Source organism: Strix aluco, chromosome 18 (genome assembly GCF_031877795.1).
Source record: "Strix aluco isolate bStrAlu1 chromosome 18, bStrAlu1.hap1, whole genome shotgun sequence".
In the NCBI taxonomy this organism is placed as follows: Eukaryota; Metazoa; Chordata; class Aves; order Strigiformes; family Strigidae; genus Strix; species Strix aluco.
This window is the reverse complement of record NC_133948.1, coordinates 2,262,818-2,288,973: the sequence shown is the minus strand read 5'-3', so window position 1 is coordinate 2,288,973 and position 26,156 is coordinate 2,262,818. Positions and strand designations below refer to the sequence as shown.

At 46.3% G+C, this 26,156-nt stretch overlaps 1 protein-coding gene across 4 annotated transcripts in view; it reads left to right on the top strand.

Annotated features, from left to right (window-relative positions):
• The window catches only part of PTPN11 (protein tyrosine phosphatase non-receptor type 11), a 46,222-nt gene that overhangs the window by 18,703 nt on the left and 1,363 nt on the right, over positions 1-26,156 (top strand). For 2 of the 4 annotated variants that reach the window (XM_074844567.1, XM_074844569.1), the window contains exons 10-16: positions 23-154; positions 1,025-1,179; positions 1,869-1,936; positions 2,599-2,750; positions 6,357-6,469; positions 6,696-6,797; positions 7,821-11,539. In XM_074844567.1, coding sequence (XP_074700668.1) covers positions 23-154; positions 1,025-1,179; positions 1,869-1,936; positions 2,599-2,750; positions 6,357-6,469; positions 6,696-6,765 — 690 coding nt within the window. In that variant the 3' untranslated portion in view covers positions 6,766-6,797; positions 7,821-11,539. Of the gene's footprint in view, positions 1-22; positions 155-1,024; positions 1,180-1,868; positions 1,937-2,598; positions 2,751-6,356; positions 6,470-6,695; positions 6,798-7,820; positions 11,540-26,156 lie in introns of those variants that run through there. The other 2 variants (XR_012625678.1, XR_012625679.1) reach the window with 2 other exon arrangements.

The following is a 26,156-nucleotide window of genomic DNA, read 5'->3' as shown; positions in this document are numbered from 1 at the left end:
TATCCCTCTTTTAATCTTGCAGAGTAAGTGTGTCAAGTACTGGCCTGATGAATATTCCCTAAAGGAGTATGGTGTTATGCGTGTTAGAAATGTGAAGGAGAGTGCAGCACACGATTACACACTAAGAGAACTTAAACTTTCTAAAGTTGGACAAGTAAGTATGTTAATAACTCTGCCCTTTTATTTTAGGTTGCAGATCACAGAAAAAAAAATTACAGAAATAGACTGTTTCTTTGGAATCAATAAAAGCACTAAGAGATTAATAAATTGAGCCCTGTCTCTTTGAAGCTCCAGGTTTAGTTCCATACATCTTTCTCTTTGTCCTTGGAATAATTGAAGGTTCTTATACCTAAGCACTTCTTGGCAGAAGATGCACGGCTGCAGAGCTTTGAGGAAATCTGGAAAGAGGGATGATGCTTTTAGGTAATCACACTTAAGTTTAGCTAGTATTGGCTCCCTTTCATGGAGATGATTGTACTAGAAGAAAATGGTTGTGTGTAGATCCAGTATGTAGGAAAAACACTTAAGGGAAGGAATACAAAAGATGAGGAAGGAAACAGTTAACTAGTGTAGAAATAGCACTTCCTTGTTAAGGAACAAATTGGATCAGGGTGCAAAATGAATTGTGTAAGAAGCAAATAATCAGGATGTGTTAGATTGGTATGTCTCTGGGATAGAACTGAGTGGGAAGGCGAGCGTAAGGTAAGTGCCGCTAGGTACGAATCGTCAGTACGACAGATAAAGGTCCTTTTGGACAAAACTTTGCCCTGGCTTCTAAAGGTGAAGCTGGAAATGTTCTTGGAAACAATTGCATGAGAAAGAGAGAACTGAGCAAGCAGGTGGTGTGACTGGCTTGTCAGGCCAGGAAGAACTCTGGGTTGTTCCCTCCTTTGAGAGAGTTGTGGTGCCGTGGATACCGAGCAGCAGGTTGGATGTGCCGCCTTCTGATCTGACTCAACTTTGCCACATAATCCTTTTAGCTGGATTTTGATCTGAAGGATTTTGTTTGGCATCTTCCTTCCAGGGGAACACAGAGAGAACAGTCTGGCAATACCACTTCAGAACTTGGCCTGACCATGGAGTCCCGAGTGACCCCGGTGGGGTACTGGACTTTCTGGAGGAGGTGCACCATAAGCAGGAGAGCATTTCTGACGCAGGACCAGTTGTGGTCCACTGCAGGTATGGCGATGCACTGTGCCTCCTCTGCTACGAAGACAAAGGCTCTCTGTGCCTTTGGAGTTCTGTTGGATGTTGGATCCTTTTCAGCTCTCCCTGCCAAAAAAATCCACCTAACTTCTTTTAAAAGAAGACAGCTTTCCCTGAGAGCTACTCAGACTTTGATCTGTCAAGGCGTTTGTGCTTTGTTTTGCAAAATGATATATTCTAGATAGCTGTCCAGTGGTTACATTTTGGAGCAGGCCGTCTTTCAGAGTGTGTGTGTCTGTATGAATAAGAATTTCTGATGTTGTAGGAGAAGGTGTTACCACTCTTGGCTGATACATTTCAGGTACAGGATCATGGAAATTCTAGTATCCCGTCCCACCTCCTGTGAGTGCTCTGTCCTCAGTCTTGGCTCATAAATGAGATATTTTTTATAAGGCAAGGAAATGTTAGATATGACCTTGTAGGTGTTTTTCTGATTCGAGGACATTAATAAATGCTGAGGTACAGAAGTGCTGTTATGACTTCTGTCTCTTCTGTGTTAACCTGATTAAGTCTCTAGTTACTTTTGGCTGCGTGGTTTGGTTTGGCTCTGGTTATAATTTGGAAGTCTAATGTCTTTAATGTTAGACTCTTGGACTGGCGTTTTGATGTCTGTTCAGGAAGAGCAAAACAATTAACTTTATTTTTCCCTTCTCTTTTTACAGTGCTGGGATTGGGCGAACAGGAACTTTCATTGTGATTGATATTCTTATTGACATAATCAGAGAAAAAGGTAGGTTCCACCCCCTCCTTGAGTTTTATTTTCCTGTGGGACACTGACAGAGATATCTCAGTAAAACAACAGGAGTGCTGCCAGAATAGAGGATTCTAGTGATGCTACAAATTAGGTGTGTGTGTTTGGCATAGAAGGGACTTGCTCATTCCGCTTGATTTAGCTGGAGTCAAAGTGCTGAAACCCTGCTCCAGTTCAGCATAATGAAAACTGAGGATTAGCCAGGAGTCTGATTATGTTTTTATTATTATTATTTGTATTATTTATTTTTCTCTTTTAAAATCATTCATGGGTGTGTGGCTGTCAATGTACTCAGGCACGCTGAATTTGAGCAAATTGTTTTTGGAGAACGGTGTTGTACTTAAGTATAAACTGTCATAAACACTAGCTCGGCATGTATGTTGAGCTAGGTTGCATTTAAAGTCATCCTGGAACATTGGGAACCGATGCAGTTTTTTCCCTCAGGACAGCTTTCCCCATTATGCCACAGTTCTACAGATGTGTGTATTAGTAGCCAAGGACAAATCCTCTGTGTTAAATGTTAGCAATCTTGCTTACTGCAAGATCATTCAACTACGCTGTGTTCTGCTGGAAGATGAGGACAATCTCTCCTCTAGAGACAAAGTTTATTTCACTGTTATTAACATGATGATTCTTCCTAGGTGTGGACTGTGATATTGATGTTCCGAAGACCATTCAGATGGTGAGGTCACAACGGTCAGGAATGGTTCAGACAGAAGCACAATACAGATTTATTTACATGGCAGTACAGCACTACATTGAAACGCTACAGCGCAGAATTGAAGAGGAGCAGGTACATTTGTCTGAAGTATAAAATGTCACAAAGGAACACGTTATTGTTTGAACAGGGAGCAGAGTTGCTCGTTTGCTGCCTGTGACTTTGGGAGGTGTGACTGGCTGGACAACCAATGCATTGTGAAAAGGCTGGGTCTGTAACCTGTTAACCCTGTGTGGAGGAGTTAGCCTGTATTTCAGTTCATTATGCTTAAGGATTACTTAAACTGTTAGGTGGAATTAGAAAACTGTAAAATAGAAACAGTGTGTTTGGCCACTGGCGGAGGAAGAAAATCAGCAGTCTGAGAAGCTTCTCTGTATGGCTGCAACTAGTGCTGGTTTACCTTCCACAAAAATGCTTGCATACGTGGGGGCCTGTCCTCCCTGTCCCCCAGTCCCTGCACCTAGCTCTCAAATTCCCTTGATATTACCTAATTTTCTGTGCAAGAAGAGTAGAAAGTAAGGCTCTGTTAGTTAATACAGAACCTTGTGCTCTGTTGAGTTTTGAAGAGATTTCAAATCTGTTAACTGTATTTCTAAAGTATGATAAGCAAATTCAAACGCTAGTCACTGTAATACCAGTTTTGGACTCTTAAGGTGTATGTTTTATTAACAAGAGTATGTAAGTATGTTGGACTAGAAGATTAAAGAATGAGTGTGGTGTTCTTCAGTGCAGTGTCCAACAAAAAGCAGTTAGAGGAGTGATTTGGTGTGGCGAGATGAGAAAAGTTGTCAGAATATGTGGTGCAACCGCAAGCCTCCACCTTACTCTTCCTGTTTTACTTCATTGCACTGAAATTCTACAGTCTTTTTCGGAAGTTACCTCCTTTTGTAAGAAGGAACTGATGTTCCACTCACCGTTGCTTTCATGCTCTGCCTGAACCTCTGGTCATCTGGGGCTTTTATTTTTTTGTTTCAGAATTGCAGTATCTTTCCTTTTGCAGCTGGCTTGCTGCTCAGAAGGAGATAAACCCCACAGCTGATGAGGCAGACGTGGGGAGCAGCGTGGTTAGCGCAGTGCCAGGTGTGAGGTGTAATCCCTGGTTAGAGCTGGAGTGTGCCAGCTCGGGCTTGGCACTTCTGTGTGGCTTCTGGCTGCTTTGGAGTGTGGCAGAGCTTATTTTTTATTTGTCTACATGATGTAGATGCGCTGTTCAGCAGAGGGTAGAGACTTTATTCCTCTCCCCAGGACAGCTGTTGTGTGCTCTGATGGTGATTAGACACAAAGTGAAGAACAAGAAATCCCTCAGGTGTACTTTTTTTCCTGGCTTTGGTGTCTCACTTCGCCTTAGAGCTGCCTCATATCTCTGTGTGTGTAATTATGTGAGCCTTGTATCCTCAGCTTTTTGAATATGGTCTTTTTCTGCCACTGCCATTTACAAAGTAGATCTGCAACTCTTGATCATAATGGGTTTTGAATAGTGTTTTGATACTGAGTGAAGCAGTGTATTTCTCCTGTAGTGATGAGGCTCCGTTAGTTGTGTTTCATCCTCTATTCCATTACTAGCTCAGAAGGTACGGGTATAAAAGTTTAAGAAACAGAAAATAGAGCGTTGCTTTACTTCAGGAGGTCTTGACCTCTAGCTAGGGCTAGTGGCAGCTACATGAATAAAACAGTATAGAACTTCTCAGACAAAAGCACAGCTTTGTGGTGACTGTAGGAACCAATGTCCTGAAAAAAACATGGTGAATTGGGAATGCTCCAAAGCATGTTTTGACAGAGCAGAAAAAAAATTGGCTGAGGAGTAGAATACTGTGCAGAATGCTTGAATCTCACCCCAATAAGACAGTTTGGGAATGAAACGCTGTGTTTTGAGAAACTTTAACTTCTGGAACCTTCTTTCTACGCTTGCTTTGATTGCAGTTGCAAGCAGTGGAAGTTGGAAGAAAAAACCTGGTGAAGTCAATTAGGGCACCTTGATAGGAAACACTATGAGGTCATGCTCCCTGTCTGCTTTTCAGTCTGGCTGAACGCAAGCCAGCACTGATAAGGAATTAGGTAGTCACATTAGCTAGCCTGTTGGCATGCAGGACTTACCCACTTCTTCAGGCCAGCTGGTTATGTGAGTAGCTGCATCCATTCACATAGATATGCCTGCTTTTTGTTTGTATTTGAGGAAAAATTTCCTTGCTCTGCCAGCATTCCCTCTTGCATTGCAATGCTGAGAGTCTCAAGATTTCTTAGAGTTAAGGGTTGTGTTAAATATTACCTGTCTTCGTAAAAGTGTAGAAGAAAAGCAAAGTGATTTTTTTTTTTCCTGTGGAAATGTGTATATTCTCTTACATCTAGGAAACAAGTAGTTCTTACCACATTTCTATTATTCTGAATTAGAAAGGATAGTTACAGTGAATTAAGCAGAAGGAAGAGAAGCCAGATATCTACTTTTTCTTGGCTTCTCTGTTTCAGTCAGCTTAAGTAATAGAAGAATTGACCGATTACGTTTTTTTAAATCGTTTTTACTGTAACTTGAACTGCCATTCGTCACACAGTTTGGGGGATTGGGGGTCGAAAATCAAGCCCTAGTTTTGGACTTCAGAATGTTATTGGCAGATGAGGGGTTTATAGCCATAACACTGTAGAATGCAGCAGAGTTTGAACCTTTGCGTTTTGTTTAAATGTTATTTTTTAGCATTAACCTTCCAGGTAATAGATCTGTTTGAAAATGATTTGTTGGGAGTAAGTAGGAGGCTGAGAGGGGAGAAGTTCAGCAAAATAACAGAACAAGTTGAGCAAGTTTTGAGCAAGTCTCAGAAGGCCATCTTGGAAAAAATTCAACCTACATTGCTATACAGAGCATTCTTAATAGAAACTCAGCAGCCAGAACTCCCCAAAGGCTCCAACAACCTCTGCTGTGAGATTGATTCAGGCCAGTTATTTAGTACTTGTTCAAGCACACAAAACCAAAAACCAACCCCACCAAAAAAAACCCCTAAACCCCAGTACCCTGTAAAACTTTAAAGCGAGGCTTTAATTTATATGTAGGTTTTGGTGTATGTGTGTGTTTTGAATGTTTGTCTTGAAAAGACAAAAAAAGAAGAAAGCCATATCCCCTTTCTTTGCTGGTGTAGCTCTGCTTGCTGGAGCCTTCAGTATCTTTAGATGAATGCCGGCATAATTGGCTGCAGCTTGTAACATATGCTGCAGAATACAAATAACAGCTTGGGTTCTTTTTATATCAAACCTAATGGGCTAAGATGTTATTTTATTAGAGATCTTGCAAACAATGTTGTTACTCATTTGGCCACATCTCCAAGCTGGAAATAAGGTCAGTGGGAAGCCCACTGGCTGGTACTGTCTATTAAAGAATGAAGTGTGGTTTCTTCTGCCAAGTAAGATGAAGACTGCGTATGAGTGCTGGTTCATGAGGTTGGTATATTCTGCTGGTGGAAAGGGGAATATTGCAAAAATGAGGCTTTTCAGGTCTTAAAACCAATAGGTAAAGCTGACCTTTAGGTCTTGTCCATGTTGTGTGTTATCTACAGAGCTGAGCTCTCTCCTCCTCATATACAAACCTTCCTTCTAAAAACATACATGGTTAGTTACACATCTAATTTCTGTGCTGCTTCAATGATTGTTTCTAGTAGTAATTCACAATCTGGCTTTTTGGTGTGTTTTGCTTCACAGAAGAGTAAGAGAAAAGGTCACGAATACACAAACATTAAATATTCTTTATCGGACCAGACAAGTGGGGATCAGAGCCCTCTTCCACCCTGTACCCCAACCCCAACGTGTCCAGAGTAAGTTTGCTTCTGTTGTTAGTGTGTAAGTTTTGAGCTGTACTAACTAATCTTCAGGGACCTCGAATGAGAACGAGTTATCACAGAATCTGCCCTAGACTGTTGCCCTGTGCTTTGCTCTTAAAATAAATTGAGCAAAATAAATTGTCACTGAATTCTATTGTGTGTCCAAATCTGTGTTTTTCAAACTAGATTCTTCAGACTGTAAATATTTGTTTCATTTCAGAATGAGAGAAGATAGTGCTAGAGTATATGAAAATGTGGGGCTGATGCAACAGCAGAAAAGTTTCAGATGAGAAGATGTACAGAGACTTCCATGCAAAGGCGGGTATGTACGTTCAGGAGTGAGGGTGAGCATCCAGCCTGCAGTTGTGGTATTCAGAACCCAAGTGGTGACTTTCTAATGCCAAAAGTTCATGTAGTCTATCCCTCTTAGGGCATTTAAATTCCAGAAGTGAATTTTGATTGAGTTGCGTCTCCGTCTACCCTTTCAAAACCACGTGGAACATTAGCTTGGTAGTTTGGCCTTTGTTCTCAGGTCCTGACTCACCAGTGACATAAGTTGGATGTCTTTATTATTTAGGAGACTGAAATGCTGCATGCTAGCAAAAGATGAGTAGCAACTACAGTCTGAACTTCCCACGTCTTTTAAAAGTGACCTTTGCTCCTGGTTGACGATAAGGATTTGTGTGCATCTAAAGAGATTCAAAAAACACTTAATCTCACGCTCAGCCTTGTAAAAGATGTGATGAGCAGAGTTAACTGCTGTGCCTGTGTGCTGGGAGCAGTTGGTGTAGGACTGTTGTCATACTAGTAAAAATTAAATCCTTGCTTTTGCTGGGAGAGAAATCTGTAGATTCTCTTTGTTAGATTTTAAATATCTGTTGCAATTTGGTTCTTGCAATCAGACAACTGAATAGATGTATGCAGGTTATTAGCTAGGAAGTTTATCTGATACTTTGGTTAATGGGCTGCGAATACAGCAAAGGAATACCTTTGAATTCAAGGTGTCTTTAATCATTAACTTCTTTTAGATTCTAATTAAAGCTTTTTGTCATCTCTCCCCCTGTGTTCTTAAAGCCCTCAGAAATCCTATTTTCCCTTTTCCATTTGGTAACCGTAAGTGCATTTCATCCATTTAGTCCACGGACCTTCTCCAGGTTTAGACACAATCTCATCTTCTACTGCCAAAGTACCACACAGTTTATAAGCAAGGTTTGAGACTTTTGGTTGAGTGTAAGGTTTTGTTAAGTCAAAATTGGGCACGTCGGTGTAACGTCAGAATAACAAATAACTGCTGGGTTTTTTTTCCTAAATAATTTTTCATTTTCCTTCTCCCTTCCTTTCCCAGAAATGAACATGGTTTTTAAAAAGGTCAAGAAAGAGATGGAAGAAGCTTCACATGAACGGTGAACTCTGAGGGCTTGGTACCTTTTTATTTACGATTTTAATCCTTCAACAGTAGGCAAAACTTAAGACCATCTAAAGATTGTTTATATCTCTTCTCTCCAATACGTGATTTACAATTGCTCATTTTCCAAATAAAAGGAAATCCTTTCTACAATGTAGACAACTACTTTGTAGAGTCAGTTTTGAATCCCGCAACCTGTTGGACTGTTATCCATTTGTTTTTTAAATAGTATTTTTGTTTCACAGTATGGCTATTAGTTGGGGTTTTTTTTCCTTATTTGAGCAGTTGTGGGATGTTTGTTTTTTATTTGGCGGGAGGGGGGGTGGTGGGAGAGCAATGATATGGGTAAATCCGTTACACTAATGTAAAATACTGATGGGAACAATACTTGATTGTTTGAAAACAGTGGATCACCAGCGTGAATAGAATCAGCTACATGATAAAATTAGTCCTAATACATTTCAAACTCAGAGTGAGTTTCAGAGGGGTTGAGCAGTTACTGATATGAAGGTGCTTTTTGTGATAACTGATGACTTTGATTACGACTTAGCTGAGTGGCTGGATGGGCTATTTTTGAGTAATTATGCAAGGTAGCCTTTACATCAAACAAAATTTCTTTTACATGATCTCTACCCAAAATAGAAATTTACTGTATCTCTCAAAAGACACAGTGGCCTAATGGTTTGTGAGGACACTGTCTTAATTTGTCTGTGTTTGTCTATTAAGCAAGAGATTGAATGTGTAGAGTTAAGGTATTTTTAAAAGTTGCATGATGACACCGTGACATATTAAAACCAGTGAAACAATTAACTGTGCAGGCTGTTACCTTAGGATAAGGTAACCCTCTTCCCTTCTGCTGGGGAGGTGGAAGCTGTTGAGCCTTCTGGTTTTTTAGTAAGGCCTTATGCTAGTGCAAGTGGCTAAATTAGGGTTGTGTGGGGAAAGCAGTGCATGGAAGCTAGCTATCCACTAAAATTGCCTTAGTTGAGAAGGGCAGCAGGGGCAGCAAGGCAAGCAGGCTTGTTCTGGTTCGCTTCATCAGGCAGGAGTTTATCACCATTCTACCTGAAGTGCCTTTCAGAGCTGCGTTGAATTTGCTGTCCCCATTCGATTACAAAATCACGTTCATCTGAAACCACTTCTGATTGTTGTCAGTGAGACAAAGTCCTCTTCTAGAGACTCTAGGATGAAGAACTGCTGTTAAGCTGCCAGTTAATTGGGTTTCTTCGCTTCGTTTGCTCTGTCCAATTATCTGGACCAGAAGCTCCCCTTGAAGCCGTTAGCAGCTGCATGTGTGCGTTAATGGCAGAGTCGGTCCCTCGGAGCAGGTACCGGTCGTGTCTTACCAGTGTCTTTCCCCAGGTTTCTGGGGAAATTCTGTGACTTAGGTGGTAAGGAAGGATTGCCGTTCTCATACAGCAGGTGCAGAGGGTGAACACTGCATTAAATTGCTGGATGCAAGGGTGCAGGGCCAATGGAATTGTGTTGTTGGCCGTACTAGTGAAATTATGCTAAAGCCTGGAATGTAATTAATGCAGCTTTGTGAAAGGTTAAGTGGGAGATTTCGTTACCTTTTCCTGAGAGTGCTTTGCAAAATCAAATATTTGAACACTTTGTTTGAACTGAATGAAGGTGCTTCTTTAATGTTAAGCAGAGTTTTGTTACTTTGCCTATTGTCCTTTTTGTCTTTTGAGGCTTTGGGTTTTCTTTTTTGGAACTCCTGTCACCAGCATACCATAATACGTGTTTTAATCTCACAGCCTTATACTCTAGTCATAAATACTTGTGCCCTTTCTAGATCGAAAATTTCTAGTAACGATGAGAGAGAAATCTATTCATTTGATAGTGAGATACCTATTCTGTGTTGCCTGCTTCCTCTCCTGGCCCTACTTACAGCTTCATCCTGCTGAACAGGGATCAGTTATAAGTGTTGGTATTTGTATAGGGCGATTGACAGCAATTAAATATTTGTCTAAAACTTGCACAAAGTTAGACAAATTCTATACTTCATACTTATAGCAAGGTGGAACACATGTTCAGGTTTGGAGCTATTCTGCACCAAACTGAAAAGTCAGGGGAAGAGTCAAGAGAAATGAGAGAAGGATCCTGAACGAATCTGAACTCTGTGAACTCAGTTAATGTGATGTGTCTTAAAAGATTGACCTGTGTAAGCAGCAATCAGTTACATGGCCAACATAAAGTTGCCTCTTATGACCTCATTTTAGCTGTTTAGAACCTGCCGCTATAGGATTTATTTTTTTTCTCCTTTTTTCTTGGAACCAGGGAATTCTTACTGCAGAATGTGTATTAATCCTGGGCAGCATATGGTGGAAGAATGTCAATGAGGGGGGAACAGAATCTGAAAGATTGTGAATAAATACTCCTCTCCTAACTGGAGGTTGAAGCCCTGCTGAATACTAAAGGGGAGACCTTGCAAAATAAAATCTGTCTGCCCTTCATGCACCGGCAAGAGAGGGATGATTCTTAAAGCATTTTAAAAATTATTTTAAACAAGGACTGGGGTTTATGACAGATGAAGCAAGAAAGAGAAACACCCTTTGGTTCAGGGGAGATAAGTGAATGTGGGTTTCATGTATTTCTAGTGAGTTTTTAGAGAATAAATTTTAAGCATTGATTTACAAGCTTTTGCTGTATCAATGGCATGGAAAAGGGATGCAGTTCTGAAGTGTTCTGTTGTAGAAGACTTTATACCACAAGGGAAACTTTAACCCAACTCCGAAGGCACAATAATTTATGCCAGCATGAAATTGCTGCAGACTTCATTTACTGAATGTTTTATAGCATACACTTTAATTTCAGCTAACTGTTGTTAGGACTGATTGGTTCTCCTATTAATCCTGACCAAACTTTACTTTTTCCTCTTAAGATATGTGTTTGAAACACGTTTAACTAGGATATGGCTAACAAAGTTATAAAACCTGTTTCCTTTTTTGTTGTAGGGATGGGAAAAATCACAGCTGGTACTAGGATGTGTTGTCAGGTTTTGATTTTCTACCCATAACTTCATTATCTCAAATTAATTTTTAATTTCTCCCTTTTAAATAGTGAAACGTAATTAATAATTTTGAGCCTGTTTATTTATGACATTATTGTGATTTTTTTTTTTTTGTTACAGTACTAAAGACTAATGAAAAAGGATCCTCTTATTAGGTGGAGTAGACCTTGCATTTATTTTTTTCCTGCAATGTATGAAGTATTGTACCAGAGTATTAAATGAAATGTAATATTTTATTGAAAAAATCTCTATCCTTTAAAAGGAATACATTTAGGATGTCATCAATTTGATGTGAATCATGTAAATGTTGATAATGCGCTGTTTATTATACATCTAGTGTTTCAAAAGACTCACTTATTGCCTTTTGCCCACATACATTCTGTAGACCATTTACAATTGTCAAAATGTGACATTAAAATAATAGTTAATGTATAGAAATATTGGTGGTTGTCCATTGTTTTCTGTGCTGGTATTTATGGGTCTTAGTTCAGCTGCTCTGCTAGCTGCATTGTGATTTTTATTGCTGCGCAGCTATATTATCAGAAATAAAAGCATATCTGTAAACATTGGAACTTCAAAAAAAAAAAAAAGGGAAAAAAGAAATTAAAAAAAAAAAAAAAAGAAATAAAAATCATTTTCTTAAGATGGTTTGTCAGTTACTCTGTTTTCCAGCTTGCAGTCAGAAAAGATGCTGCTGTGTGGGCACTCGTCTTCCAGTGTAGATCGTAGTGTTTCTGCGCTGTGCTGCAGAGCCCCCCGCGGGATGAGATGCTGTTGAAGAGAGCAGCCCTCCTTCCCGAGAGCCAGTGGAGCAAAACTCCTATTAAATAGGATGTACACGAGCTTCTATCTGCGCGTGCCTCCCACCACGGCTGCCTGGCTGCCCCGTGGGAGGGTCTCCCTGCTGTCCAGGTACTGCCTCTCCAGCTGCCCTCAGTGGCTCTTCTCCTGGGACTCCTGCACTTGTGTCCCTGCTGCTTTTCCTCTCCTGTTCCACCTCCAGATAACTGACCCTCGTTGTTTCTTTCCTGATTTTTGAACTTGGTGTGGAACTTGCTCAAAACTGGGATGGGACGGGCATTGGCCTCTTTTTTTGCTGTTAGTGTACAGTCAGTTTTAATTGGGGAAGGGAAAGACAATCCTGTTCTTTCTCTATCCACATCACACCTAGCTGCAACTGGCTCTTCTGGGGTGAGGGCACAGCAAGCTGTTGCTCTCACTCCTGCTGCTCCTGCCTTCCAGATCTTTTATCTCTTGTACCATTTGTCTTTGGGGCTCTGCTGTTTCCTGAGATCCTTTTATGCCAGCGCCATGCAGTGACTCAAAAGAGGGCCTGGTGCTTTGAAAAGGAGCTGTATTGCACCCCAGGCTCCTTTCTGCCAGCTGCTGCTACCATACTTCAAAAGCTATCAGAATTTCTGACTCTCTGTAGCACTTGGAGCTAGACACTTCCAAAAATGTAATGTCCTACCTGTTCTCTAGCCTGCAGCAGAAGAGCGTACACGTGCCCCTAAGTATTGCATATCAGTCTAATTTTAGGTCCACTAATACTGCTTTTTCTTTCTTAAAGCTGTTGGGAATGTTCCCGCTAGGCATGGCATTGCTGCTACTGATTCCCTCAAACTAGACAGCCTGCGTGGCTTCACGAACAGATGAAGGGTTTTTAATTCAAGGAAAAGTTCCACTAAGCATTAGCTCTCCCCTCGATCCTGCTGTCGGGGCTGAATGGTAAAAATGCAGCTGAGCCATCCTGCAACTTTTTAGGAAACAAATGCTGTATGTTGTAACGCAGGTGACACGAGCAGTGCCGGTTGAACACAGAGCAAATATCAGCTGAATTTGTAGTAAAACGAGCTTAATCTCAAGGCAATGGCAAAGCATAGAGATAATCTACTGAAATGCCAGGAAGGAGGCAAAGCCTTACGGTTGAGGCCTCTGCAGATTCACGTACAAGCTGCATTCAAATGAGGACAGTAGCTATGTAGAGCAGCTTGGTTTTAAGGCGATTATCTTGCAGAGTCAGTTTTGTTTTTTTTTTTTTTTATGAATGCGTCTAAGAGTTTGCATCCATCTCTGTGTATAGCAAGGGTTCTATAATCTGTGTCAGGGTTGGGGAGGGAGGGGGACTGGCCCAATCTAAGAATTTTGACCAAGATTGAAAGTGATAGTGATGTGGTGATGCCCATAGCCCCTTCTGCTTTCTCCCAGGCTGTTGGGTTGCGTTTTTGCTTGCCCTGTGTGGGTAGGTATGAATAGAATTTATTCTCGCAGCGCTCTTGGTGTTTATTCAAACCTAGATGATAAGATATTGCTCAAGGACAAATTTATCTCCTTAAAACCGTGAAACTTTGGCTGACTCTTCTTCAGTATGGGCTCCTGTGCAGTTAGCCTTTAGGTTGAGTGAGTTCTGACACGTGGCTCCCGTTACACGGGAAGGCGTGTGCATCACACCATCTTCTGATCCTGTAGCAAGCAGAGCTGAACGGGTCAGGAAAAATGAAGGTCTCTTTCAATCCACCTATTTATCCTTTCCAAAGAAAACACTTTTCCAGCACATCTCTCTTGGCAGAGCTGGTGCAAATCAGGTTCCATTTTCAGGGTAACAATTGGTGTTTCGTGTCCCTGTGTTGCACCTGGTTGTGCTTTTTAAGCCTTCATGTATTCGTCCCTTCGCTGGGGATCACCCTGGAGCCCATCGCATGGTGCTTGTGCTTCGAGTCTCCGAAATCTTCCTTTGCCTGGAGCTGGGGCCTGAGGCTCAAATGTGTATCTATTTTTTCCCCTTTTTCTTTTGTAATGGTTGGGAATGACACCTTCAAAGGATTCTTAATATGCTGATTGCTTCCTGTTTTCCCCACGGAGTAAGACTCAGAATAACAATTCATAGATCAAAACGTTTGATTTGGGGAAAAAAAAAAAAAAAAAAGCAGGTCTCCCAGTGAATGCCTCCAAGTATTGGAGGGGCTGCTACATTTTTAGTGTGCATCAACTTGACAACTCACTGTTTTTCTTGACTGTGTGCAAGTTTGCTCCTAATGGAGGAAAGATCTTTGGATTCTTATGCTGGTGCTTCTCTCAGTTTCCTTCTTTGTGTCATTGGATGTGAAATGGGAGGGGGAGGAACTCCCTAGTCTCTCTTGTGCTGAAAATCAGGCTGGAGGATGCTGTGATTCCTTCTGGTCTTTTTATTTAATAGTCTTATGTCTGAGATTAGTTTATGATTGTTTTTTCTGGCTGCAATCTTTAGATCTGTGAAAGTCCCGTGTATATTTACAACTATGAATGATAGCTAAAGGGATATAAAGTGCTGTATAAGAAACAAGAGAGAGAAATAATATGTAAGAAGTGGCTTTTTCAAACTGCTTGATCTCATCTTGCACATTTAAGGTTTCGTGTTTGTAGAGCGGGTGAGTGCCCTTCTGAAGGAAAGGCACGGCTCTGTCCTTCCTGGTGGCTGGGCTGTGGGTATGCAGAGCAGGTCAAAGCCTGGCTAGTCAAGATTGATTGTGCTCACTGTTTCAGCTAAGCCTAACCTCAGCTCCTGCCCGAGCACAGCAAGCCTGGCTTGGTCTGTATATATTTGGCCACCCTAGCCTTCCCGTGGGAGTTGGTGTCCCATGGGAGCCTGTGCGTTGGGTACAGACCTGCACATGGACACGTCCTCCCGCTGCTTTCCTGATGCTTCTGGCATCCTTTGACAGCAGCTGATCGCACTTGTAGCACTGTCCTAATTTAGCCTAGCAGAAAGCTGCTTTAATTGGGGTATTCTTTCTTTGTGTAGGCTTTCGTGCAAACAGCAAACCTCCCCGGCACTTCTCAGCCGCGCAGGCTCCGTGCTTTGCGGGTCTTTCCCCCGACAGCGTCAAGAGTTCTGATTTTCACCCGCCTTGCCTGTGCTACTCGGTGTGTTGTGTCGGTGATGGATCTGCTCCCCTTCCTTCGGTCTCCTGGAGTCCTCTTGTTAATCACAGATGTTTGCAGTGACTTGCGTTATTGTAATTAACGGCCTTTCTGCACATTGCAGTCAATTCACATTCCTCATGGCTCATGAGCTCAGGGAAATGCAGTACTTCAGAGCATCCATGCTGGATCTCTCCCCGCTGCTGTCCCTGCAGGTGTCCTGCATTAACCTCTGTGGAGCCTTCAGCCTTCTCATTTCTGTGATTTGGAGGCTGCTGTTGTCCCCTAATAAAGAGATTTGACTAAATACTGTATGAAATTGGAGATCAATCTCCAAGGGTTCTCCCACAAGGATCTGTCTGAGAGTTAACCTTTTGATTCATAGCAGCTCATATTTGTACAAATCATCAGTGGCTGCACTGAATTTCTATTAGCTTTGGTCCATTTCCCAGGCCTAGATCTGCATAGTAATATCAGTGTCTGGACAATCTGCTCCTAAAATTCCAGTTGAATCAATCAAATGGCTTTGAGTGGTGACTTCCATTGCAGAGAGGCATTTCTGCATTACGTGGAAAAGCAGTAGACTCTCTTACTCAACGTGCTCTTCCCAGGCACAGGTCACTGGATGGACTCAGGCTGGATCACAGTGCTTTTATCAGAGGCACAAGAAAAATATGAAGCTACTTTCTCAAATACTCAGTGCCTGCCATTGAGGAAAACCAAAGGATGGAGCCAGCATGTTGCTGTCACCCTGCAGTAGAAATTAGTGTGTCCTTGGGGTGGTCAGCTGTGACAGCCCTTGCTCTGTCCTGAAGGAAGAGTTGGGGTCCCACTCCCCATAGCCCTGTCTTGCCCTTTGGACATGAAGCTCTTCAGGATGAGTTAGACAGTCTGAACAGTAGCGCAGCTTGGGAAATTAAATTGGGGGTGGAGCCCTTGTCTTGGCCACCACTTGGACTTGCCTCATTTTTGCTGTCCTTCCTCCCGGCCAGCATTGCTGTAGGACAGGAGGGTCCCAGCAGGACTGATGTTGGGAGGGATCTCCCTCTCAGGGGCTTGGAGCCTTCTTTTTCCCCCTATTTCATGAGAGGTGTGAGAAGAAGGGCAGCGGTGGTGGTGGCATTCCTTCTGCAAGGCTTGCTCCCCTTTCTCCGGCCGGTCGCTGAGCGTTTCTGACACGCGGCGCGCTCGGCACTCCGGCGCGGGATCGGAAATGCCGGGGAGAGGCTTTGTCCCCGTCTGTGCCGCAAACGGCCTGATCGCTGGTGCGTAAGAGCCCGGAGGCTCTTGCATGTGAACGCTTGTAGCTCGACTGCAGGAGCCTCTTTGTGCTTAACGCGTTCGGCTCCTCTGAGTTTTGGGGCAACGGGTTGAGTTAAACAATTCACCGCAGGCTCCGGCTCTGCTGAGTTTGACCCTCGGAGATGCGGGGAATAATAGACTGTGCTGACTTGCCAGGTATATTGTGAAAATAAATGCCGTGGAGATCTCAGGCCTCTCAAATATTACCCCGGCAGGCGCCGTAAGTACTAGCGTGAGATGTTTATGTATGGTTCACCTGGCTGGATTGCAGACTCTGCTCCCCTGGAACCCCTTTGCTGGAGCGAGGAGGTAATCTCGTACTCTGGTGCTGTTGGACGCGGCAAGGGCTCGCTGCGAGCCCCCACCATCACCCATGGGCTTTTGAGGAGACTGTGAGCAGCGTTTGCTAAAGCATCCTTGAGCCACTGTTATCCCCATCCCTTTGCAGCACAAAGTTTCACTCTTATGGGCTCTTGCGTTCATTATTTATATGCAAAAGTATCTGTGTTTCCATTACTCAGCTTTACTGACCCCACCTGCCTTCCCTTTCCCTGGAGGCTGTTTTGCTCGTGTTGTCCTCGGCGTATAGCAGCGATGCACAGGCTCAAAACGCGCCCCGTGTGCCGTCGGTCTGGGGCTAATACGGGCAGTAGCTGTTTTATCTCTATTAATAGTAATTTCCTCACTGAGGACTTTCATGCTTCCGTGCGCTTAGAGAAGGTTGCTTTCAAATTCTCTTCCTATCACTCACGATAAATGGTGTGTCAGTTCCAGGATAAATAGGCAGGATGGGAAAGGTGTTGCCATAGTAACAGAGGGATTTCAGTGATTGGTATCCATGGCAATTGTTGCTAAATTCTGAGAGATTTTAAAAATGCTTTATTTAAAACATAATGAGTGCGCTGCTGCCTACGGTGCCGGCGCGGTGGGGAGCGTGCGTGTGTGTGTACGCACACGTGCATGGACCAACGCGCCCGCTTTCGGGAGGAAGCTTCATCACGCATAAGAAAGGAGGGGAAGTTGATTTTAAGGCCGTTTGGGTGCTGTGGCAGCGGGACAGTGGCCCTGCACAAACCTGCCCATGCAGGGTGCTCGGGGGCTCCGTGCTGCAGCCGGGGGATGCTGAGGCTCCTGCATAGTGGCTGTGGGTGACCCTCGGGGCCAGCTGGCTCGTGGAAGGGGGCAGGATGTGTGTTTGGGGGGGTGTGAAGGATACCCAGCTCCATCCCTCTAGAGTTGTGATGATGGGAGCGCTCTAGAGGTGTGTGGATGGCCAAAAGCCTAGGGTACAGTGCTAAAACCTGCTGAGAAATGTGGTTTATGCTATGGGGATGTCAGTCCCGGTGCGGAACGGGGCTTTGTAAACCCAACTACCTCTCCCCTCTTTTGTCGGAGAGTTGTTAACTCTATTTCCTCCCTGTACCTTGCTGCGACGTCTTTGCTTTTGTTTCTCGTAGAGGAACGGTTGGAATGGAAGTCGTGAGGCGGGAGGGATGCTCCTGGCCCTGTCACGCTGAGCAGTGGTGGGAGCAGCAGCCTGTCACCATCCACTTCTCCTCCCGCGGGCCCCGGGCTGGGAGCAGGCTGGGAACAAACAGGCCAAAAAAAAAAAAAAAAAAAAATATTCCCTTTGCTGTAAGCCCTGCGCCGGCCTGGGAGCGGTGGGGGAGCTGGGTCGGTGTCCGCGCGTGCAGGCGGCGGTGGCCGTGAGCGGGTGGCTTGGTGCTGCCTCCTACGACCCTGTAGTTACTGGGAGTGGAGCGGGAGCAGCTGCTGCCCTCTTCATTAACTGGCCCATCCTGGCAGGGGGCTGGAGTGCTACCGCAATAAACGCCAATTAAACACCTCTCCAAAATGATCCTGGACTAGCCAGGAATTATATTTTATTAGCAGCGATGGAAAGCGTCAGAAAATTCTTCCTCAGGGACCCGGCTGATGAGGGCTTGGTTTTTCTTTCATATCTCCAGGATGCAAATATTTAACCTGCTCATTTGGAAAAGGTCCATGGAACGCCAGTGAGGGCTGGGTGACGGTCCACCCAGCACGTCTGCCCACAGCCGGGCATCTCGGGGCGCGGGCAGAGCCCTGAGCCCCTGGGTGGTCGCTGGCTCCCTGCCCCGGTGCAGAGGGAGGTCCTGAGCACAACTTTGGGCTTCTTTCTAGGGTGGGGGGTGGGAAAAAAAAAGCAATTTTGGGAAGAGCAGCTGCTGAGAGTGTCCAAGTCCTAGTGGCAGGTTTGGTTTAATAGGTGGAATTTGTCTTTCTCTCTCTTAGTCCAAATACCCTTTTTCTGAGCCAGAACAATTCTGCTGTTTCTCACCCCAGGCTTTTCCTCCTCTTGGACAGAGGCAGCGCTGGGCTGCAGGGTTGGCTCTTTTGTTAAAATGCCCTGGTTTATGTAGCGATTGCTCATGCAAATGCCTCCACCTTTGCTGGCAGAGATGCAACTGCCTCCTTCCTTTCTGCACATTAGGACATTGAAGTATGAAACATTTTTGTAGGTCCTACAAAATAACAAGTTTAAGCGATCTTGCAAACTCTTCCGTGCAAGACAGACACTTCTAGTGCGAGCAGCTTTTTCTTTGCTGAGATTTTTCCCTCGCTTTTCAGTGTGGTTGTGCCGGGGATTAAAAATAACGCTGACATTTTTCTTGGGTTTTGATGGCTCGACTCCTATTAGCCCTGCGCTCTGTTTTGTACTTAATGCTGTATTTTGTACATCAAACCTTGGTATTTAGAGGGTTTTTTTGAGGGTGTCCTGCGTTACAGCCTGACCCGGAGCCTGCGTGGGCTTTCTGCTGCGATCTGCTGGCTTGGTCTCAGCGCGGTGGCTTCCCATCAGGCTGACATCTCCTGCCACCGCCCTTCCAGCGCGCTCTGCTCCGCCGGCTGCTGAGACACCGGGGGTAAATGTTGTGCATAAACAAAATATATTTGTCCTCGATAGACTGTGTTAGCACCGCTTGGCCTGCTGCTGCGTCTGGCCGTGGTGCCTGGCTGATCCCCCGCTGCATCACATCAGCTGATGTAATTTTGGGGGCAGGCATCACCAAGGGCAATGTTTCGTACCTGGTAGAGATATTAAATGACTTTGTATTTCTGATGGAAATGTAACCTCGGTTTTATGTCTCGGTGCCCAAAGCAAGTAGCGCTGAAGCATGTCAGCTGTTGGAAATGAAAAGATCTGTGGTGTTTTAGGACGGATGGCTGAGCCCTGCCCGTGCTGGTGGGAGAAGGGAGAGATCTCCAGCGCCGGCGGATGGGGCGGAGGAGAGAGCAAAGCCCCCCAAGTGTTTCCCCAGCTGAGGTGCTTTTTCTTGGGAATACATCAGCTCTGGCACATGCCGGGTTCTGGTGTTTCTTCTTTTGTCATTTGGAGCTGAAAAATGAAGTGTGTGCTGGTGATCGTTACAACATCCGCCAAGTTTGTTAAAGGATCTTTTTATGAGCCGATTTGCACAACTCCCTTTCCAGGCTGCTAGGCATGATAAAATACTGCCGTTCGGCCTGTCACGGGGATAATTGGTCGGCATTATGAATCATAAAAGTATGTTCCCCCCTGGAATTTTATCCTGACATTTGATTTAATTTTTCTTGACATCACATCCATTATATTGCATCGCCTTGCCCTCGCTAGCTGAATTTGCATGCTGGGAGGAAGGACCAACAGGTTACTTAGAGCGAAGCAGCTGTTAGTGGGAGAATTTTGCTCTCTGCAGAGGAACCCCTTTCTAAATGAGCTAAAATGTTATGAAAGTGCCGGTGGGAAGCAGGATCGTCCCTCCTGCTTAAACCTGCTGGGAGGAGGATGGGCAGCTCTGCTTTCTGATGGGGATGTGATGGGGCCATGTCTGAGCTGGGCTCGTAGGGCAGGAAGGAAAAGGTGTTGGGTTTTTGTTTTACACCGCCTTACTCAATATTTTTGTGCTTTTAACACTCCTAAAACGAGGAGACGGGGTAACTTCTACGCTGGCCACTGGAGATGTGGAGCAGGCATGGTGTCCTCTGTGTCCAGCGCTTTCCCCAGGACCCTCGTGGCACATGGTGACACCCCTGGCATGATCATGGTGTGGTCTGCAGCCCACCGTACCCGGGGAGGATCGTGCCGGGGGTGAGCCTGGCTACAGGATCAGTTCCCTTCCCAGTTTAAAGCGATGCCACTGGGAGTGGGTTTGACTTGCTGGAGGTTTAACGAGCTTTGTGCAAGGCCCTGAGTGCGCTGGCATAGCTCTGAAGGCAGGAGACCCCCTCGAGCCCTCCAGTCACCCCTGCCACTTCTATTTTGCCACGACTCTAGATGGGACTCCCTGTAGCATCCCCAGTCAGTGCCGGGATCCGCCGCTCCGGCAGGTCCACAGGCTCCCTCCCTCCCTCCTGGCGCAGCCGCCTCTCGCGCAGACTGGTAATTAGCGCAAGTGTAGGATCCTATTAATTGCAGCAATTGTGATGTTTAGATTTCTGGGTTAATTGGTAATATCTGGTGTAACATTTTTTTTTTCCCTCTGGATATTTTTGATCGCAGTAATTAACCTCCCCCGTTCAGAGGAGCAGACGTTCACCGCTGCAGCCGCCCGCAGCGAGGGTCCTGGTGGGATCCCTCTCCGCGGGCGCCGTGGTGGGCTCCGTGCTTCAGCGAGGAGACTCACCGCAGCACGTCCCCTCCGTGCATCTCTCTGATGCATCCTCGGGAAGCTCAGGAAAGCAGAGGCCATGCTGGTGTGCCTTTGAACTGGCAGCGAGGAAGCCGCTGCTAATGATGCGTATTTTTACGAAGAGGCTGGATCGTTACAGCTGGCTTCGCTTGCTTGTTATTTCTGCCATGACAAATGGGAAGCGGAGATGGGACCACGAGTGCCAAACACAGTTGCCTAATCATGGTGTCCTTCCGCTTCCCACCCCCTCCTGATGGGAAACGGTGCTGAATGTCCTTCTCCGGCCACGCCTGGGACTGGAGAGTGGGAGATGGGGGAGAAAAAAAATCAGCTTTGTAAAGGTCAGCGTGGCATTCCAGCGTGACTTGCTGTCTGCCCTGTCGTGCTACAGCGGCAGGTTTGCTCTTCCCAGCGTGCTGCCTGAGCCTTTCTGGGTGGGTGATGGCTCTCCAGTGATACTGGTTGAACTCTCGTAGGGCTGGGGCCAGATTTTATGTTTAGTTTGCAAACTTCTCCCTGCCGGCCATGGAGCTGCATAAGCAGAGCTGTGTTGAGTCGTGTCTCTTCTTGCTCTCGGTGTGGAGACGCTGCTGAGCGCGGCCTTGAGCTTTACCCAACAGTCATATAGTGAAATGCTTGGCTTTTCTGAAATCCCTCTCAACCAGCAGCTTGTAGGCAGGGCAGATGTCAAGTCAGGACTAGCTGGGAGTAGAGCAGGTTCCCCAGTTGTGTTTGTCAAGAGCTGTGTGCCGCTCGAGTCTGTCTCTGCAAAGAAAATCATCTGCTCCTGGAAACAACCTGATTCAGATCAGGTTTTACTTTAAGGCAGCAGCTTTTCTGGGCAAGGTGGAGGGAATGTTCCTGCCCCGAGCAGCAAGTCAAACCAACGCTCCTCCATCGCACACGTAGTCGTCAGGGTAACAGCCCTGGGGGGAAGAGCAAGGGTCGTTCCTGTGCATAGGATGGGTCAAACTCATCAGAAACTCGATGGCTTCTGGATGTTGTCTTCACGAGCTTCCCTGCTGAGAATGGTCTTTATTGAGAAAAATGGGAAGATGCTGTCAGCACCACGCTGTGGTCGGTGTCTGCAGTTGAGTGCGTGGCCTGCAGCACATCTGGAGGGCTTTGATGGAGAACCACTCCTGGCAGTGGGGCTTGGCAGCGAGACATCTAAAATATTTAGTGTAATAAATCAATAATCCTCTTTTTTTTTTTTTTTTCTTCAGGAATACTCGCTTTCTAGTCCCAACTCTAGACCTTATCTCTAAACCCACCCCTCTCCCAAGCATGGGGCACATCTCCGAGCAGGCCAGGTTCAGTGGCCCAAGGGCCAACTCTTTGGCCAGCAGGTCTACCTAGGTGATGATTTCTTTTTAATCCTGTTACTGGGCATTTGGATTTTAATAACATTTCTCCCACTGGGCACAAACTGAGAGTTGTAACTATAGCAGGGGGCTGGACAAGCTGGGACGCTGCCCTGGCAGCACGTGTGGCCCTGTTTGAGCAGGCAGCCTGATTCCTGGGGGATGAAACCATCCCTTAGTGTTCCTCCTGCTTTCAGCTCAAACCCAGACCACAGGCTGGGATTTTCAAAGGCATCGAATGCTGAGAGTGCTGCAGAGCTCCATCGCTCTTGATTTCCAGCAGACTGGGATGATGTCCTTTGAAAACTCCATCTTAAGCCAAGACAAACCACAACTTGCTTTTTTTTTTTTTTTTAATTGGTGCTTTATCCGTTTTCTACTTTAAATTGGAGGAAAAGTGAAAAATCCAAGGAGCAGCTGTGATGGTGTGGGCTGGTTGAGTGGGAAGGGGAGGCCGGCACCCCACCGACCCGGGCGGCTGCGGGGACACACGCACCGGACTGATGGGAACCCTCGAACAGGTGAACAAAGAACAGGTTCGGTGAAATCCATCACCTAATTTTTCAGAGGATTATCCTTTGTAATCGCCTTTTAAAATAATTTGGGTGAAAGCAGTGGTGCTTTGTGATTTATTTTTTTTAAATTTTTTTCTTTTACCTTCCCTGCTCTTGGAAAATAACAAAAGGTGCTGATCTTCTCAGGGAAGGTGAATCTAATTAATTGCCTTTAGCAGGGCCTGGAGAGCTTTTGATGAGAGACAAAACGTGGATGCAATGGTTGTGGGTTTGATCTGTGACTGCCGCTGGGTTGTCTTTAAATACTTGTCTGGATTTCAAATAATCTTTATCCTCCGTTGCTGGATCAGTTTTCCACCATGGCAGTGGCCCATCCCTGCCTTGTACCTGGGTGGTATAGATGACAATTGCTTCTTTGCATGGATTTAACAGCTTGTGAGGGACAGAAAAGGGCAGACGGCACCATCCTGGCATCCTGCATCCTCGGGTCCCACCAGTGATGGGGAAATGGGACGATTTCTGTGTTCCCACGGGGCTCTCGGGGCCAGGGCTTGTCCGTAAAGAGCCTGAAGGTTTGTACCTTGCTGAGCAAAACACGTTTCACCCAGCGATGGAAGGAAGCTCCCCCTGGTCACAGTTACCTGTGAACTCGTCTGCTTGGGAGAGCAACCGCTCCCCACCCGAACAGCTCCACTCTGCCGCTGCCACGTCAGGTTCCTCCCCCGAAGGAAAGATGAGGACAAAATGCTTTTTCTCTACCCGGAGAATGCTCTCAGCTTGCTTTCCTCTGTGGGGATAAGTGATGATGAAGCAAGTGGAAGTAATTCTTGACTGTCTTAAAGTTATTGACTTTGCAATGATGCTGTGATGATGATGATTATTTTTTAGTTAGAGATGAGAGAGGTGTGATCTGAGCTGACTGCAGCTCCGAGTCTTCTAAGAGCTTGTTTGCCAGCCTGTCTTTAATCATTCCTGTTGTTAGGGCTTTACTTGCTTTTCCTCTAATAAAAAAAAAAAAAAAAAAGAAAATGGAAATCTCCCCCCCCTTGAACTAAACTAAAACGATGTTTAAATTTTAATTGGCAAATGCCTAATTAATTGCACAGATTAATACAGCAAGCTGAAGGAGGCTTTATGTATAGAAGATGACTGGAATAATTTACGTTGTCGGAGGCTGTTGGTGCGAGATTGTTGCTCCAGGTCTGTGATAAATCCCCAGCAGGAGAGAAGGGGGTGGGAGAGGTCACTGGGAAGCACTGGAAGTTTCCAAAAGGGGTTGGTGGACAGAGATGTGGCTCATCGAGTCTGCCTTGTGTCCCACCAACTCCAAAGCCAGAGGGATGAGTGCTAACGGGAAGGATGCTTCTGCTTCTGGGCATTGGGACCCTCTGCTTCTCGGGGTGGTCTGGCACTGGGCGCATCCCGTGTGCTGCCTCTCTGTTCCCTGGAGGAGCCGGTTTCTGGCCCGTCTCCTGTGGCTTTCTGCCCCAGCCCTGCTTGGACTTGCTGTATTGCAGCGTTCAGGTCAACTTCTCCTCGGGAGCATCCCTCCGGTGAGAGCAGAGCACGGAAATGCAGCAGTGGTGGAGCCAACGGTGTATTTATGGGTCATTGCAGCCAGAGCGCTTGGATGGAGACCTGTAATGTGCAGCCTTCAGCGTCCTCCCCGGGGCTTGAGTCATCTCAGGAGGCCTCGTCTAACCAGGTGGTTCTTGCACCCTCGCTCTGGAGCCTTCGTGTCTCTGAGCATCAGACCAGGTGCCTGATGTGACACGTCCTTCGTGTTCCTCTCTCCTGTTTTTGCCTAAAGGAGGAGGAGGAGGAAAGGGAAGCGGGGAAGAGCGACCGACAGCCACAGCCTGGAGGTGAACCAGAAGGTCATGTCTGAGTGTAAAACTCTCCAGGGAGGAGCGAGGAGAGAGTTTGGGCTTTGCAAACAGGCTGGCTGTGGCTGTGGCAGTTCAGGAGCACGGTGGGGAGGAGATGTGCTCCTGAGCCCTCAGGAGGTTCCGGCCTCAGGTTGTCACTGCTGGCTTTGTTGAAATCAATCCCAGTTTGTGAGAGGTCTCTGGGATAAGAATCAGCGTCTGGGCAGACCCGGGGAGGGGCGATGCAAGGTCGGGGGTGCATCACCACGGGGATGCTGAGGGGTCCCTGCTGCTCCCAGCACCTTGCAGAGCGCAGGGGGTGGCGGATGCTCCGGGGCCCCAAAATCAAAGATACCAGCTTGAGCTTTCAAGATTAATTCCTCCTTTTGTCACAGCTCCTTCCAGACAAGAGCGCTGATGAGCTGCAGCACGGCGGCCACCCCCTGTCCTCCTCTCCAAAGAGGTGACATTTGCAGCCGCCGCCTGGCTCAGGCTGTCCTATTATCCCTGCCCAAAGGTAAAGGAGCGCGCGGGCTGGGTACAAAAGGGCTCATCAGCGGCGGGAGGAGTGTTTGCTTCTCCGCCTGCGCCTGTTCAGAGACGTGAAGGTTTTGCAGAGGAGCGGAGGCTGGGGAGGAAGGTGCCTCCGCATGCCCAGAAGCACAGACCTGCTTTATTTTAATTTTTTTTTTTTTTTTTTGCTCCCTGCGATGCTGCTCGCAGGGGCAAACGCAGATCAGGAGCTGGTTGCCCAAGTATGCTGGTGCCTTTGGGAGAAAACCTTCTCCCTGGGTGGTATAAAGGCACCAGATTTCAAAGAGATGCCAGGGCTCAGCCTGGAGCTCACCCCTCTGCGCTAATACCCGCCTGCTCCCTGCAGCTCCCTGCTCCCCCGCATCCTTCCTCCCGCCACCCCCAACCCTCCCTATCACCTTCAGCCACCATGAGGCCAGGCAGGACAGTGGCTTTTCTGTCCCCTCCCTGCCACCCAGGTCCTCCTGGCAGCCCCTGTGCCTGGTTTGCGTGGCTGTTACCCTGGGGCTGATGTAAAATCCTGCTGCGTCTCCCCCCAGCTCTGAGGCTCTGGCTGTGCTGTTGTCCCTATGCTGCTGGTTTTCACCCCAAAGACGTCTCTAAGCCACCCCTACAGCTGCCCTTCTCCTCTGCCACGGGCGAGGGCCGCAGCCAGAGCTCTTCATGCATCGACTGCGCTGAGCAGAGTGATGACTTTCCCCCCGCGGTGAAGGTTGTAAAGTGTCAAAGGGACTTTGCAAGGAGATGGGGGTGGCAGCCAGCCAGGATGGTGGCTCTGGGCTTCGGCACGTCCTTCCCTTGGAGATGCTGTTGGAGGGGAGTGTGTGGGTGTGCAGAAAGCTCCCTGCAGTAATTAGCAACGATGAAGAACAACCTAAGCCAGGGCATCTCCTATGTAGGAGCAGGAACCACTTTGGGCTGTGGTGGGTCTGTAACTTGGGCTGGGACCGTGGTCGTTGCATCTCCCCCGGGGGTGATGTCCCCACGCCCGGAGCCCGGTGACCCTGGGGAACCTCCACGCACGGGGAGGAGGCTTCCTAACACCTGCAATTTGGGTAAAAAAGACGGGTGAGCTGGCCCTGGTGGGGCTGGGTGAGCCCCGTGCCCTCTGCGGGAGGGGAAACG